Raw genomic sequence first — 17,200 nt, forward strand, 5'->3', positions numbered from 1 at the left:
TTTTAGATGATTGAGTGTTCAGGGCAGCATTTAACACATCCAGAGTTACATTATCATTGGTGTTTACTACTGAAGAAGCCAGTCCTACAGCATCCGCAATATGTATTTTTGGAACAACATCCGCAGGGTCAAATACAGCAGAGAGATGTGACAGTTTCCCAGCTGCAGTGAGATTACTCGAGGCCTCAGGCGACGATACCGGATCATCGACAAACCTGGAAGCATCCGCTGTTTGCCAGTTGTTTGCGAGCTCTGGCAAAACCTCGTCCTCGTTATACTCTTCAGCAGAAACGAGGGGTTTTGAGTGGCTGGATTTCAATTTGTCATCGGGGAATGTGGGAGCTTGGTGGAGGGGAAGTGATTGGATGAGTGTGATTGACTCTGTTGGCTGGCTAACAGGGTACGTGGTGGATCTTTGGAAGGACTGTAAATGGTTGTCCAGGGGGGATTGGGTTGTTGTGGGCTGGTGGGATCCAGCAGTGGGCCAAGTGGGCGACATGGAGCCAATTTCTGCCTCTCCAATGCTGGCAGACGCTGCCACCCAAACGGGGAGGAGAGGAGGGGTGGTGAGAGATGAGAGGGGAGGGGAGGAGATAGCAGGATAGATGGGAGGAAGTTGAAAAGGAGGTGTGAGGATTGCTGAAAGAGACGGCAACATGGAGGGTGAAAGAAGAGGGGGAGTAAGGGCAAAAGAAATGAAATGGGATGATTGCAGCTGCAGCCCCCCAACGCCAACATGTGCTTCTGCATTTTCCACGTGACGGGGATGTGTCAGGCCTGAGTGGTGCGTATAATCCAGCCCTGAAGCGTGCTGGAGGGTCGCGGCGCCGAGCAGTGCACTCGCTCTGCTGTGGAGTTCCAGCGTCTGGGTTGGTGCCATGACAGACGGATACAACAAAGGGGAAGTAGGGTGATTAACTGCACCATCATGGCCAGCGAGTGCCTGGATGTTGGTGTTTAAATTGGAGACCGTGTGCTGCAGCCTCCAAGCATCTCTATTCAGGCTGGAAGTGTGTCTGTCTTGTGAGCCAGATGAAGATGTCTGAGCCAAGAGAGGAGGCTTCTCAACTACAGGATTAAGGGATTCTGAGGAGGAAGACAATGCAGCTTCCTCTCCCACCATCCGTTCTGCCGCCCTGGCAGCTTGCATCGCCGTGGCAGCCTCTGAAGATACAGTGAGCGACAGGTTGTCAAGGTGATGGGAAAGGGGACGCCGAGTTGAAAGGGAGGGATGTGAAGACAAAGAAGAAATGGCAGACAAAGAAGCAGAGTGCAAACGTTGCATTCTACCAGGGTTTTCCTGGAGCAGAGCCGGGGTGCGTTCAGAGGCCGAAACGACAGCTGCTGGCAGCGATGCAAAGATGTCAGGCTGACTTCTTGGACGCAGAGTATGTATGTCGCTCTGATCAGAATGAACCAACATCTGATGGACTGACAGACTGGCTGCATGAGAAGAAGGCCACAAAACTAGTGACGAACCAAACTCAGGGTCATCCAACTGTGAAGGCTGCATTTGAGCGGGTAAATCTGGTGTCAGTACCGCAGAACTAGATGCCAAATTCTCCACAGATAAGCCAGAGGGCTCAATTCGACTAAAGGAGGAGTATAAAAGATCTGAATGGACAGACAGGCCTGATTGTACACCAAGGGGGCGATTACTATCCGAGTAGGGCGATCGACTTCTGAAAGGTTCTGATATATTGTTAGAGAAGTGGTATTCAGGGTGCAGCGCAACATCAACAACTGGCATCTGTGATTCAGATGGAGCTTTAGAAAAGAAAGGGGGAGACGACGAGGGCGCTGTGTCAACCCTTGTCACCACAAAACCCCTTTGAAGGTTCGAGGACAGAGGAAGAAATGACAACACAGAAGGCTGAAAGTTGCCGTCTGACTCTGGAACGTGAGCAGATTCAACAACGCCGTCTGTTTCTGGAAGCTTTTCTTTGGCCTGCTGGGAAGAGGAGGGGAGGAAGAGGGGATGTAAGGTTGGAAGAGGAAGGGTGGATGAGAGAGGGATGAGGGTATTAGAGAAGTAAAGGGTAGGGGAGGTCGGACTTTGTGAAGTAACAGGGGAGACGGATGATGAAGCTGATGGAGTGATGGGGAAGGAAGTAGATGCTGACAAAAAGAAGGATGAGAAGTAGCGTTGGATGTCAAGAGGGAATGCTAAAGTGTTAGAAGAGGAAGTTTTGGGTAAAACAGGAGAAGGTAGCTGTGTCGACGTCTTCATAAATAAATGAATCAGTCTACTTCTGGCCACTGCAAGTTCAACAATCCCTGTTTCATGCACACTGTCCAGGGGGTTTAAAGAAAGTGAGGAAGAGGTTATCTGGGCCACGTCTTCCGTCTTTGGCGCTGAAGAAGAGACAATCTGTTTGGGGAAAATCTCTTCTGCGAGGAGTGCCGAGGAGCTTAGTTGTACCGTGGGCAAAGACGGGGTTGGCTGCATGAAGAGAAGGGATGAAAGCGAGGGAATGAGGAGAGATGGTGTGTAGGAAATGTCCTCTTGCTTTTGTCCGCTAAAGTTAGTGTTGTTTGGGATCCTGTGGTGGATTTGAGCTACTGAAAAAGTCTGAGAAACAGTCGGTGTAGGAACGTCAGACGTTGCTGGCATCAATCCATCTTGTGGGCGGTTCAGAGAAAGCTTACCGCCTGCTGCTGAGCCACTTGCTCGGCTTTCCGAATCTTGAAAACGTTCAACTCCTGGAAGAGAAGCGCCATCAGGGTCTGATGTTTTGAACGATTGTTGGTTTGTGGCGTCGTGGCCGGTGAAGGCCGGTTGGATTGTTACGGGTTCGTCCAAGGTGTAGGCAGCATCGAACTCATACGAGCTGAAAGCACCGCCCTCCTCCGTGAGCTCAGTCGAATCATACACAAACGGCTCAGACCCTGACGAGTACTCATCGCCCAGCGGTTCCAGTGGTTCTTTCCAGTTACCTTTAACAACTGTTTGGTTTCCCCCACTGCTGGCGCTCAGCAACGACCACTGCGGCGCTACAGGTTTGTTCTTTCTGTTGCTAAGCGCCGATGACGGTGACAACAACGATGACGATGATGATGCCAGGGGTGCGGCCCCCACTGCCTCATCTCTAAGTTGATAGGACGAGATTAAAACCCCTGATTCAGGAGGGAGTTTTGAGTCTTGAGAGGTTGTATGGGTCTCCTTGTGCGGTAACGATGTAGGTTGTGCTGATACATGTAAGCGAACAGTCGTGTGCGTCGCATATTCCAACACGCGAGTTGCGTTTTTCAACCCATGCGTTGTGTATGCAGGCCTGGCTGTGGATCTGAGTTCGCTTGGCTGAGCAGGTTTGGTGATGTAAACCACTGGCCTGGACGGTGCTCTGGTTGAAGCTGGGCGTCTTCCTCCAGTCGGTCTCTTCCTCCCCTGCCAGATCAAAGGGGTGGAGATGTACCCCAGGGAGGTCCTGGAGCTGCGATGGCCTCGGGGCCTTGGGAGGAAGGCTGGAGGTCTAGGGCGAGGGGGTTCAGGTGGAGCCGGGGGACCTGGGGCTGCAGCTAAGAGTCTGGGTTCAGATGTTTTATCTGGGAGACTAGGGGCTCGGGTTGGAGGACTCGACTGACTGGATACAAGGGTCCTACGATGAGAGGCTGGAGGTCTGGGGGCATGAGAAACGGAGGATCCAAAAGCATGCCGGCGTCTTCTGGCAACTACAGCAGCAGGAGATCTCACAGTAGACTCCTTTGCTGTCACCAGGGCACGCCACATCAAACCAGACGCCATTATGGTGGAAAAGCAGGTTACAGATAATAAACAAAATATATTTTCAAGCAAAAAACTCAAAGCAGTAGTATACACAATGGAGACTAAGAAGCACCTGACACCTTTACACCACATGAGTCATCCCAAATTCCCTTTAATCACGACAAGCGTGAAAGAAAACTGTATCTTGATTACAAATATGTTCCTGATTTCTTATCAGAGAAAAGTATTACTGAAATAGAAAAAAGACAGGATCAATGCACGAATAATAGAAAACAAGCAGTAAAAGATTATGTAAATGTAAACCAAACCAGAAGAGTTTTTGTATGACGAGATTAGATTGTTTTAAGGATTAAATTGTTAGTACCACAACAGGAGAAGCAGCTATTACAGGTAGTGCTGATCATTATGAAACAAAGAACCTGAACACAATCTAAATAAATCAGAGAGATGTCGCATCAAGGCACAAGTAAGATATATATATACGTATATATATATATGTATATATATATATACATATATATATATATAAAAATTTATGTATTGAGTAAAATGTGATTTAATATCTGTTAATCTAATCGTAACAGGATCAAACAGCAGCAGGAAATATCTAAACTCGGGGATATTGGTTTAAATGTGAAACACAGCAATGCTGAAAAAGAGCAAACTTTTCCTGGATTAATAAAAGCTTAAAACGATGATAGCAAAGATTTTTTTTCTAATGAGAATAAAGAAATAACTAGACAGGAATGACAAGAGAAGAACGTAAAGACCTTGGTTGCCGAACCTGGCGCACAAGAGTGCATCTCACCCCAAGAGGAAGCAGCATTGACAGCTATGTTAGTGGTTGGATGGTTAGTAGTTACTATCAGCAGTGGAGGAGTCGTTCCTGGAGCTGTATGTGGAGATGAAACAGCAGAAGAGAGGAGAACGGAGGAGGCTGAAAGACAGAATAAGACGAGTAGAGGAGGAGAAAGAAGGCATGAATGCATTTTTAGGGCCTTTTCACACCTCGTTTGATCCGGACTTTCAGACTTTTCAGTTTGATGTGAACCAAAATTACAGGTGTAAAGAGAGGTGGTCTCGGTCCGGATCAAACTGAACCATGGTTCGGTTTGTTTCTAATGTGAAAGTATTTTTTGGATGTTTTGGACCAGTTACAGGAAGTTCTGGCCGGTTATTGTCATGTTATAAGCAACCTGGTCACACAAAAAGGTGCATGAATGACACGATAATTCGCAAGGATACAATAAGAATGTCATTCCTGCTTTTGGCGTTTCATGTGCACGCCATGTAGTCTGGACTGACTGCAATGTAAACGCATCCGCGTAAATATGCTACGCTCAGAGCTAGTGACGTAGAACAAAAAGGGAGAGAGACTGCTGATGGCGGGAGGGGGATGAGTAGGTTACGTTAGCGTTTTTAGCAATGTTTGTGACATATTTTCTGTACTTATGTTACGTTGTTTCCTTACATATTTTACTTAGTTTACGTACTTATTTTAAGCCCAATCATGATGTTTTTCCTAAACCTAACTAAGTAGTTTTATTTTGAAAAGACTGGAGCGGAAATGGTACACATGCGTTGCATGTTGCTGGACATTCGTAGGAAAAAGCACGAAAAATACGTCGTTGAAAGTCGGAAATTCGTGTCTGTGTATACGAATCAAATAGATTGAATTTCGTGACTATTTCATGAACTGCCGTGAGACCGTGTTGCTATATACGAGTGTACGAGCCACAGCTCACATAGGTGATGACAACAGGACGCAGATATGTCATGTAGAGTTCTTTAGTGCGCTCATTTCATTACAATGTGAAACCAAAACTAACCGGGTCAAACGTAAACAATACAACAAGAACATTGGTTCGGACTTTGAGGTGTGAAAAGGCCCTTAGAGAGTGTTGTGCATTTTAATGGTAGCATGAGTGTTTAAGAAAAGTAAATTATGAGCAGAATGCAAAAAGATCTAAAGGCGTTTGAATCAAATTACAAAATATGTAAAAGGTTCTCAATCACAATGTCTAGGATTAACACAAGAGTCTTCCTGCTGCCATGAAACAACTCATTCATATTTGCCTACAAACAGACCTAAAGGACTAAATCAAAGAGAAAATGAAAGTGAAAGAAATGATTACAAGTATTAGTAATAGTCATAAGAAGTTCTGCGTGCTGCTGTGCATCAAAATAGACTAAATACGTTTGCACAGTTGTCAACAAGCTCAAGTGTAAGTATTATGAAAATGTAAGAGAAAACTTACTTACTTACTTGATTCTTGATCATAGTTACAATTAGCTGATTAATTGAATAATCTATTAACAATTTTGATAACATATTAATTGTAAGTCATTTAATAAACAAAAATGTCAAACATTCACAGATTTAAGTTTTCCCAAATTTGTCAATTTGCTGCCTCTTGCATTTTCTAAGTATTTTTTTTTTTACATTTTAAGGCATTTTATAGATAAAGAAGTTAATTTATTAATCAATGATGACAAATATAATTAGTTACAGCCCCAGTTCAAAGCATTTATTGACATACTATTGGTCCAAAATCTGGTTATGCACCTGATTGCCCATGCTTGTAACCCAAACAACAATAATGATTTCAAAATGTTATGTATAGAAGTTAATTCAAACTCTAATAATTGCTTTAATATTCTTTGAGAATAAGCAATAACTACTGTTAAGTGTGTCTAACATCATGACTAATGTTCATACAAACATCCAGCTGTATCCATAATCTTTTAACCAGGTTGGGAAATGAACTGAATTTCATTTAATTTCCTTTAGTTCTGAATTACCAGAGTTTTACTACCTGGATTTATTGCTGTTTGGCTTTGTAAGGACTGTTTTCTTCCATGACTGAGGGCAGCAGACCTCTACAGTTACTGTTCATTATTTATACAGCTTGTCAGTGACAGTATTTAGTCACCTGAACTCAGATTTAAGTCCTCTGTGGTTTTTGTACCTGCCAGCACTGCATGCAGTCATAGCAGCATTAAGCGTTTTGCATGTAAAGCTCGTCAGTCTCAGCTGTGGCTTCGCTCCAGTTGTGTTGCTCTTACCATGCGTTGTGGGGTTAGTAGCTGGGTGGTTAGTGGTAGCAGATGAAGCAGTTGGCGTATTGCTGGTTGTCTGTTGGGCTACAGGGAAAGTAAACATTACACATCAGTCAGGTTAATAGACATATGCTGTAGGTACAATAGATATATATTATATCAAACACCTGGAAGGAAATGGGAAACTTCTTTGATGTTGTTTTTTTGTTTTGGTCAGTGTATGTGTATACTTGTATTCATCATGATTTAACAGCAACAACCTGTTAATCGTGCTACACTGTGGGGACAAGAACCTGTAAACACAGCTACATTGTGGGGACATCAACCCTAAAAACATAGCTACATTGTGGGGACATCGACCTGTCAAAACACCTGCATTGTGGGAACATCAGTCTGTAAACACAGCTACATTGTGGGGACATTAGTCTAAAAACATTACTAGATTGTGGGGACAGCAACCTATCAAAACAGCTGCATTGTGGGGACATTAGTCTAAAAACATGTCTACATTGTGGGGACATCAATATGTAAACACAGCTACACTGCGGGGAATACACCCTGTCAAAACAGCTGCCTTTTGGGGACATTAGTCCAAAAACATGTCTACATTGTGGGGACATTAGTCTAAAAACATTTCGACAATGTACAAACATATTATAAACACATTATATTAACAACGTAAATGGTAATATTTGATAAAACTTCCTCAATTGTGAAAAAAAGTTTTTTACGATCGCTGACAGAACAGGATAAAATCAGAACCTTGACTAACGACGTTAGCTATGTTAATATTTAGATATGGTCAGCTACCTTACCATATGGTGTACTGCTGGCTGAAGCAACGTTAGTGGCAGGAGATGCAGAGGTAGCAGCGCTGGTGGTGATGGTGATGGTAGTGGGAGGCGTAACTGATTAGCACAATAAGTCGGCATGTCAGTAACGCAAAACACACAACCACACTGTGTTAATGGGGCAAGCTCCTAGCCTGTCAAAAGTCTTTCTTGATTCAGAGAAGAAAAAAAAAAAAGGTTGATCAAGGGAAGCCTTTTTGACATTTGGTGCAAAAAATGGGTTTCCCAAAAGCATCTCGGGAGTCAATTCGGTTTAAATTATTTTTTTTGTTTTTGGCAGAATAATCTAGTAAAAAAGAATATATTCTCAAAAAGATTTAAAAATGTGTTTGGGTTTCAATTGAGAACACTTCTGGTCCAAGCTTTTTTATCCTGAATCAGCCCAGTCGCACAGCAGTTTGTGAAATAGTCACGAAATTTAATATATTGATTTGTGTACATAGACACAAATTTCACGTTTTTTTCGTGATGGTCAGCACAAATGTAATCCACATAATTGTGAACCGAAAAATATAGAGAGCGGCAAACACAGGACTTTCGCCCAGGAGACCGGTGTTCATGTCCCGTGTGAAACCAGAAGTCGACGTTGATTTATCTGTCACGTAACTTCCGTACTTAAATTACAGCTATTTCGAAGTTATTTTAACCCAGATCACCATATTCTCCTAAACCTAACTGAGTAGTTTAATTTTGAAAAGACTCGAGCAGAAATTGACATGTGTGTCACGTGTTGCTGGACATTCATAGGAAAATGCACAAAAAATAAGTTGTTAAAAGTTGTGCCGAGCGTCACAACAAAAGAGATATTCGTGTCTATGTACACAAATCGAATATTTTAAATTTCTTGACTATTTCATGAACTGCTGTGAGACTGAGTTGCCTGAATACAATGAAATTTGGGACTGAAATATTCAGTAATTACTTTGTTTTGTTCTTATTTGCATGGAGAGTCTAGAGATGCTCGTAGCAAACAACAAAGCAGTGAGGCAGATGAAGCCTTACCAGAGGAGAAGGAGCTGGTTGTGCTGCTGGTGGTGGTGGTACTGGTGGTTGGGGTTAGTGGCATGCTAGTGGTAGGGATGGTGGTTGGAGATGGAGTGTTGGGAGGGAGAACTGGAGATCACAAATCAAAGGATACAGCAGAACGGGAGGGACCACAAACAAAATGGTTTTAATGCTGAAATCCGGTACTCCCAACGCTTGATGCTTCCAACATGTATGAACCTTTTACATCCTATCCTCATGGATAAGAACATGCTTGTGTTAAAAAGTCATACTATGTGCAAAGTATTTTCTACTTCAGTTACATATTTAAAATTCCAGTGGACTGCACTTTCCTTTGTTAGAACAAAACCATCCTTATTATCCTAATCAAAGAACAAGAGCTGATTTTCATAAATTCCTGGGACCATTCATTCGCCATTTCAACTCCTCAGATGGAGAAAAATAACAGAAAGGTTAATTAAGTAATGAAAAGATTTGATGAACTCATTTTTTAAAGTAGTGGTAGATAATATTTATCTAGTCTCAGTCCTCCTGAGTCAAACACGTTCATATGGATCAATGCATTAGAATTAGCTGAGTTTTCTCCCTGGTAGATAATGAATAGAATAAATGAGAGGGTTTTTCCTTTTCAGAAGTGCACGGAAAGTAAAATAGCCCCGAGCAACTTTCCATGAAAGTCTTTGAAAAGGTCAAACATGGCACAACTTCAGGGGGTTTGGATTTTTATGAGTAAAGCTTCTTCGATAAACCATCAATGTTGTGTTCACACCAAGAGCAAAGCAAACTTTTCAAAGAGGCGAATAGACAACGTGATGCCGCAAATGACGCAATGCAAACACACAAAATCTGCATCATTTGAATCAGAAATGGAGGAATAAAAAATGGTATGTGTCTGTGGTCACCCAGAGCCTTACCCTAACCGGACCAAACTCTGTGTAGAAACCACAGACTGTCTGTGGTAGAAACAACAACGTCGCTGCCGTATTTATGCCTAGATGACTTTATGTTGTGTGTTGTTGGAGCAGCTTCATAGCCTAGCACTGATCCATCCAAACTCCATTCAGAAAACAAACATTTTAAAAGTTGTTGCTTGTCGTCTTGGTAACAGACCTGACAAAGTATGAATTCACACTTTTTACAAATCAGCATCATTATGTAGTTATTTCGGCATCCTTTTGATCCGTTTATTGCAATTAAATCACAGCATAATCTGTTTATTTTGCGTTCGTACCGCAGTAGCGATGGCACTGTATTTGAATACAGCTCGCCACCGGGTGATGTTATGAACCCAGACACAACGCCGTTTGGTTTCCTGACATATCTGGGACTTCCACAACATGTACAAAGCAGCAATAGTGGTCATTTCTTTCATGGTTGATGGCAAAAAATGGTGGAAATAAAAGATTTTGGTATCTATGGAGGTGGTCCAACTCACGTGAGTAAAGCGAGGTGGAAAGTCACTTCGCTCTTGGTGTGAACACAGCAGGAGGATAATTGTTTTTGGTGATGAACTGAAAATTACTTTATGAAGAAGAAGTCTTCCTTTTGGATCACGGATGAGCCCCCAAATTTATCTAAAATTTATAGGAGATGAGGCAAAAGAGAAGGGGACTAAAAGGCTTTAGTTGTCATTGACATAAATTAAGAGATAAACCATCAAAGATTATCAGCACAGCAGCTGAACAACATGAATGAGCATTTAAAAAATAAAAAGGGGGTACATGGAGGAAAGAGGTTGAAAAACTACAGTATGGAGAGAAATAAAAGGGTGATCAAAAGCCAAAGAGTGGAGAAGAAGGTGAAATTAGGTAGAAAAGACTTGTGAAAAGCGACAGATGAAAGAGAAGGAGGCTGCACGAGGAGGAGGAGGAGGAATGCTTACCGTGGGTGATGGCATTAGTAGCATGGATGGTGTTAGTGGAGTCAGTGGATGGGGTGGCGGGAGAGGAAGCGGCTGGGGGGGTCGGGATGAGAGAGAAAAAGATGCAGCAGATGATGAATGGTTGTGAAGCTGCATGATCATCCTCAGTGCAGAACCTTTAACAGGTCGGGTTTACAGCACAAATGCTCTGCTGCAGGTTGCTTTTTAGTATTTTCAAACAGCGTTGTTACATGAAATATGAGACCAGTTGCCCAAATTCAGTCTTAAAGACAGTGGCAAGAAAAAACGTCCCTTTAACGGGTAGGAACCTTGGGCAGAACCAGGTTCTGGGTGGGCGGCCATCTGCCTCGGCCTGTTGTTTGACAGCTTTAGTCCTGAAGTGAATTTTGCTGTTCATTAAGTGTCTAGCTTGCTCTTGTAGAGGCCAAACGCAGGGTGGAAATGACATAGAAGTCATAACAACTTGTCCCATAAACAGGAACCTACCCTCCCTTTATATTCCATCTGAACCATCTGTCTTGATGAAGGCTTTGTTTGTTGAAGAACACCTGTTCTCACCGGGGATCCAGGCGTCCTCGTCACCCCTGGGTACTGCTCTTTAGATGACCCTGCACTCTGTGGACCAATCTAGATCCAGGATTTAACGTACAACCCTGTGAGCGCTCTCCCATGACCTGTTGACCTGTCCGGGCTGCCGTAGTCATTTATTTTCTGGGACCTTAGTTTGCCTTTACTCTCATGAGCACAATCCCACAAAAACTGACCTTTATAAAAATGTCCCTCTGAGGCCTCCGTAGCACAGGATAGTGTGAGAACTGACATTTAGGGAGTGTGGTTGGGTCACGTCGTCGGCCAGCTCCCAGCTACTGTTCTGACCGATTGCTACTGGTGAACTCCAGATCACGTGACCTCCTGGAGCAAAGGTGCTTGGCCAGAGAGTGAGATTTTCTTTGGGTCATGATCTGTGCAGGAACAGTATTCCAGTTTTAATGCTTTTGGCTGGGCAGTAAGAGGCCAAACGGCACCCTGGGGTGGTTTTCTTTAGAAACGTTCTGTCACGTATGTTCCTCTCAGGACACAGACGGGTCATTTAAGGAAAATGTCATTAACAGAGCATGCCCGAGGCGATTCTTTTCCACATTGTTTGGTGAGAGTGAGCGACAGACGGCGAATACTTATTAAACCACCTTATTTTTTCTCATCTGCAGACACTTGAGCTTGTGAAGAAAGGTTCGGTAAGAACAAGCTGAGTGGAGCATCTGTTTCCTTTTCAAGAAATTCATCATTTCAACCCATTTGACTGAACTTCTGTCCTTGTTTGACTTCTCTTCTCAAGTCAATTTATTATACAGCCAAAATGAAAAATCAAAGGGCGATACCATCTGTACAGCCTACGATACCCTCAGACACCCCCAGACAACCCCAGACAACCCCAAACACCGCCAAACACCGCCAGACACCGCCAGACACCGCCAGACTCTTGATTCAAATATTTTCAGGAAATTCTGTTAAAATGTTTCTGTTGTGAGTTAGTTGAGCATCATCTTTTGTCCGATCAACCAACGATATTCAGTTTATAATAATATAAAACAGAAAGTTAGCAAATCCAACCAACGGTGAAGCAAGAAACAGAATAAGCAAATATTTGTTTTACGATCCAACGATTATCAAACATTTCTGTGTAGTGACATAGATTCATTTTAGCCCTTCTTCTCTTTCTAATCCTACTGTACCTGATCTTATGAGAAGGCGTATAAATAGCATGACATTTCTGCGTGTCATGATAACGCATTTTAGGCTATTCACGTGTCATTTAACGCCACGTTGTTACCATGAAATGCTCGCTGTTATGTTCAGGCAACAAAATTACAATAACGGCCAAATTCAAATATGAAGATCAAATTTTTTTTCGGGCATTTTCTGAAAATTCTGTTAAAATGTGCCTTTTGCGAGTTAGTTGAGCAATCATCGTTTGTCCGATCAACCCACGATAATCAGTTTCTAGTTTCTTCTCCTTTTATTCTATTATCTCCTCTGATGTCCTCACCTTCCCTTCTTCTTTTTGCCTCCTTTCTCTTCTCAATCCTGTCACAAATCTTCACACCTTTTGACCTCCAACATCCCCATCTTCTTTCCTCTTCAAACCTAAGACCCTTGTGCAAAGTCCAGAGACTAGAATATGTTCTGGGCTTTGGGGAACCAAACCGGAGTCTGGTTGAGGTTTGAGTGTTTCTCTTAACAACACGTCCAGAATCCACTGTTGGGGTTAAGCAGCTTTAGGGGGTTCAGGAAACTTTGGTGGGTATCAGGACTTCTTTAACAAGGCACATACATCAGACACTGACAGTAAAAACATCCTGTGAGGCTGAATGGGAAGCCTGTGGAACTGATGCTGCCAAGGTAGAGAGTTTGATTCCCACTGGGTTCACCTGGATTAAATATGTATGTCATGGAGGAAAACCTCAGTTATATACATCATTCTCTGCAGTAGGTTAGGGGGTCCATTCTTTGAGCAGGGCCGCCCATGACAACAACGTATACACTCATGGTACCTAAAGGTGCTCCGGGTTTAACGTAAAGTTCTACATTTCTTGAAAGATTCAGCGTGGCCTCATGAAAGTAGGCATGGAGGTGAAATGAGAATAATCCCTGATGAACAAGTGATGCACTAAAATCCACAAAACACCAGAAGGTGAAAGAAAAGGTAGTTATGGTTGACAGACCACCGAGAAGAACATCACCCTGAGTGTATTACTTTGAGATCGAGTACATCAAACAGAGGCAGGGGTATGTTTTTAGGACCAGTTGCTGAAGACGGTTTTCACCATGCAGATGTGTTTATTTGTCCTACCTGGGCATCCCAGTCCGGGGGAGTCACAGCTGGTAGTGAGTGGTGTGTTGCTGGGCGGGGAGACACCTTTAGGGAGGGGAGGGAAGATTAAAAACAGAAAGGTTAATCAGTTAATATGATCAGGGAACGGGGGCTTAATTTCAGGACACGTTAGCAAGAAAAGTCCCGTTTTCACACTCAGTAATTTTAATGCATTGATGTTAATTTGAATGCAATTTTAGAGGGTGATGCAGCAGCACAGTATTACAAAATGATATTAAATATTTGAGGTCAGTTGGTTGATTTTACGTCATGTTTATCAAATCAAATACATGCTTATGTCAGCACGCTAACATGGTCTCATTAACAATTAGGAATGTCATGATACCAGAAATGTAGCAGTCGATACAACAACATATGATCGTCCGTCATCCTCGTATTCTCTAAACTTCTTATCCTGTTCAGGTTTGTGGTGAAGTATCCCAGCATGCATTGGACAAGATCTGGATAAATCGCCAGTCTGGTGATATAATAAGACATTTTGCATCCAAGAAACTTTCTCACACTATGTTCCTGATAGCCTGCAGGTTTCTAATAAATCAGACTCTGTGGGTTGTGGTGGGACACAGATTGGCTGCTTTCAGGGATCGAATTCCTGATGTTTTATTTCAGGGACAGTCTGTCTAACCGACTGTGTGCTCGCAGCAGCCAGAAATCAAGCGCTCCTCAAGTACTTCTCTGGCCATTTGAAATGTAATCCTGCTGCGGCCCACACATACTGTATATTCACAGGCCTTCGGAGGGGCAGCGGGAGAACAGGCGGACTTTGTTGAGTCACACAGTAACAGAAGGAATGTGTTGGAGTGAATGTCAGTAAATCATCGCAGCGATCGGCCGAGTGAAGAAGCAGGAATTCACTAATTGTGGATGGCATGTGGTTCAAAAGAGGTGAGGAGGGCTGAGGATTGTGCCCCGTCATAATCTACCTTTTCCCTCCTTCTCCTCTTTCTTCTTTCACTCCTCCTCCTTCATACCTCTCTTTTATTTCTTTGCCTCTTCTCTTCCTCTTACGCCTCTTCTTGTCTTTCTGCCACCATCACCTCTTTCTTCCACGTCAACCCGTTCTCACTCCCAACTCATCAAATACCAACGCTTGGTCAGTGGCCCTCGGCATCGGAAACCAACGCACAGAGGCTCCCTTTAGCAACAGTATGTGACGAACCGGGCTTTCAACTAACTCCGATGTAAACCCACCCACGGCGTTATTCGACAGTCGGGGCAAGTGACGTAGTATTAATAGCGTGAGAATCCGTTCAGGGCGGACGGGAGTGGTGGTGGATGGGTTCGTGTACCGTGTGAAACTAAAAGAAAAACGTTGACTTATTTTGTCACGTCAGTCTTTAGTTACTCGACTCGTCGGTATCCTCAGTCACGTGAGTCATATGAGTCGTTAGTCACGTGAGTCGTTAGTATCTTCAGTCATGTATGTCAAGTGAGTTGTTGGTCACGTGAGTTGTTGGTCACGTGACTCGACGATATCTTCAGTCCTGTTAGCCGTTAGTCACGTGAGTCACTAGTATCGTCAGTGCCGTGAGCCGTTAGTCATGTGAGTCATTAGTATCTTCAGCCCTGTGAGTCACGTGAGTCTTTAGTATCGTCAGTACAGTTAGTCATTAGTATCTTGAGTTCCGTAAGTCACGTGAGTCATTAGTATCGTCAGTCCCGTGAGTTGTTAGTCACGTGAGTTGTTAGTATTTTCAGTCCCGTTAGTCCTTAGTATCGTCAGTTCCGTAAGTCACGTGAGTTGTTAGTCACATGACTTGATGGTATCATCAGTCCCGTGAGTCGTTAGTCACGTGAGTTGTTAGTATCTTCAGCCCCGTAAGTCACGTGAGTCATTAGTATCTTCAGCCCCGTAAGTCACGTGAGTCATTAGTATCGTCAGTCATGTGAGTCGCTAGTCAGTGAAGTTAACGTCAACCACGACCGTTTCCTAACCCTAACTAAGTGGTTGTGTTGCCTAAACCTAACTTCCTGTGAAAACGCAAGTTTATTTTGAAATGACGCCATGCATGTAACGAGCGTGTATTGACACGCCGTCCCCGCACTAGAGGGGTACCCTGTGCGTCGGTCTCTGATGCCGAGAGGCGCTGACCAAGCGGCGGTATTTGACGAGTTGGGAGTGAGAACGTCTTGAGCACTAAGTCTTGCAGTGTGAAGCCTAATTTACCCCTCCCTCCTTTCTTTATCTCCCTCCATGTTCTCCTTTCCTTTCCCTCTCTCTCTCTCTTCATTTTTCACGCTCTTGTTCTCTCCATTAAACGCTGCTTTGTGCTGCTCTGCAGACCTACTGAGCTCTTCAACAGGAGAAAGTGTTGAGCTATAATTCATCTATTCAGGTAGAAGACTAAAATGTACAGTTAAAATATGTATTTTATCTGCAAGAAGAGAAGCACACATTTCCATGTTTTTACAGAAACAGGAAGCCTGTTGAATTTCAGGAAGTGAAGTGTAAATAAAAACATTTATTGTCCTCTGTAGGTCTTTCTCAGGGTGTCACCGTGGCGACAGCAGCTGATGAACTATAATTAATCTAATGACTCGACACCAGGCTTCACTACCATTACTGTAAAAGCATATTTATTATCCGCAGGGAGAGGAGCTGCTACAGTCATATTTAAGGTTTAAGTAATACTCTGCAGCATTTTCATATAAACTGATGGTTGTAATAACACTGCAGCATTCTAACCAATATCCAGTTTATTATGAAGCTTTTCCATTTGCTGCTGCTGACACATACAGCGCCTGGGTGGATTTTAGTTTCTACGCTGGCAGAGAGACCAGGATTTAGATCCTCTCTCTGTGGCCTGGCAGGGTCACGGATGAATTAAAAGGGACTCGCTATTCCTCCTCCATCCGTTTTGTTGATTTGGACGCCCAGATTCATGCAAATATCAAAAAACATTTCAAATTAAATTTGCATGTTTGGAGAAGCTTTTTATCCTTTTTCTCAGTTGTTGTTGTCGTTGGTGGTTACAGAAATAACCCGAGCACGCAGCTCTTTGGTTAAAGGGGACATATCCTGCTCATTTCCAGGTTCATACTTATATTTTGGGTTTCAACTAGAACATGCTTTATTGTTAAAAAAAACCCATTGTTTTTCTCATACTTAAAAGACGTGAGGGTCAGCCTCACTTGTTCTTGCTCTGATCGCTGAAACTCAAATTGGTCCTCACAAAGATAGGTATACAAGAACACAAACACACAAACAGAGAGCCGGGCAGGCGCCTGGCGACAGCTCCTTCTCTGCCTCCATCAACACCAGCCTCATTAACACACCAAAGAGGAACAGTAAAACGGCTTCAGATGGTCCAGAGCGCTCCGCTAGCCTAGTAAATAAGAAAACAACATTTTCAAGGTAAACAAAATAAAACACACCTCTTCTGTGTGGACAGAAAAAAGGAGTGAGACATGTACTCGGAGGAAAAGTGATGAAAGCTCCGGTGAACATTCACTGCAGAGCCTGGACATCATGGTAACGACTGAGAATCCATCACTTTAAATTTGAGCTAAAATTCATCCATTAACTTGTGATTAATGATAATATATGCAGCATACGCTTAAAGATTAAAAATACAGATCCTGATTTTGTTATAGCGCCCCGCTAAGTTTAATGATTTTAAACTCAGTTCAAACCGTGAACCAGAAGTCAAATTTCGTCCCACCTCCGACTATCGACAAAACTCTGACGGATGTCTTCGTGGAAAATACAATTTTTCTAATATGCATCACACTTGATGGATTTCTTTCATTTGTAACTTCATTGCGGCATTACGCCGATGTGA

The 17,200-nt window shown here is 43.2% G+C and overlaps 1 protein-coding gene across 22 annotated transcripts in view; it reads right to left on the reverse strand.

The window, feature by feature from the left end:
- Positions 1 to 17,200, reverse strand: part of adgrg6 (adhesion G protein-coupled receptor G6) — an 82,928-nt gene that overhangs the window by 28,048 nt on the left and 37,680 nt on the right. For 8 of the 22 annotated variants that reach the window (XM_074616648.1, XM_074616647.1, XM_074616633.1 and 5 more), the window contains 6 exons: positions 13,377 to 13,442; positions 10,526 to 10,597; positions 8,641 to 8,751; positions 7,603 to 7,695; positions 6,794 to 6,871; positions 4,536 to 4,664 (listed from right to left, as the gene is read on the reverse strand). In XM_074616648.1, the coding sequence (XP_074472749.1) occupies positions 4,536 to 4,664; positions 6,794 to 6,871; positions 7,603 to 7,695; positions 8,641 to 8,751; positions 10,526 to 10,597; positions 13,377 to 13,442 (549 nt within the window). The remainder of the gene's footprint in view (positions 1 to 4,535; positions 4,665 to 6,793; positions 6,872 to 7,602; positions 7,696 to 8,640; positions 8,752 to 10,525; positions 10,598 to 13,376; positions 13,443 to 17,200) is intronic. The other 14 variants (XM_074616654.1, XM_074616652.1, XM_074616651.1 and 11 more) reach the window with 10 other exon arrangements.

Source organism: Sebastes fasciatus, chromosome 18, assembly GCF_043250625.1.
Source record: "Sebastes fasciatus isolate fSebFas1 chromosome 18, fSebFas1.pri, whole genome shotgun sequence".
NCBI lineage: Eukaryota > Metazoa > Chordata > Actinopteri > Perciformes > Sebastidae > Sebastes > Sebastes fasciatus.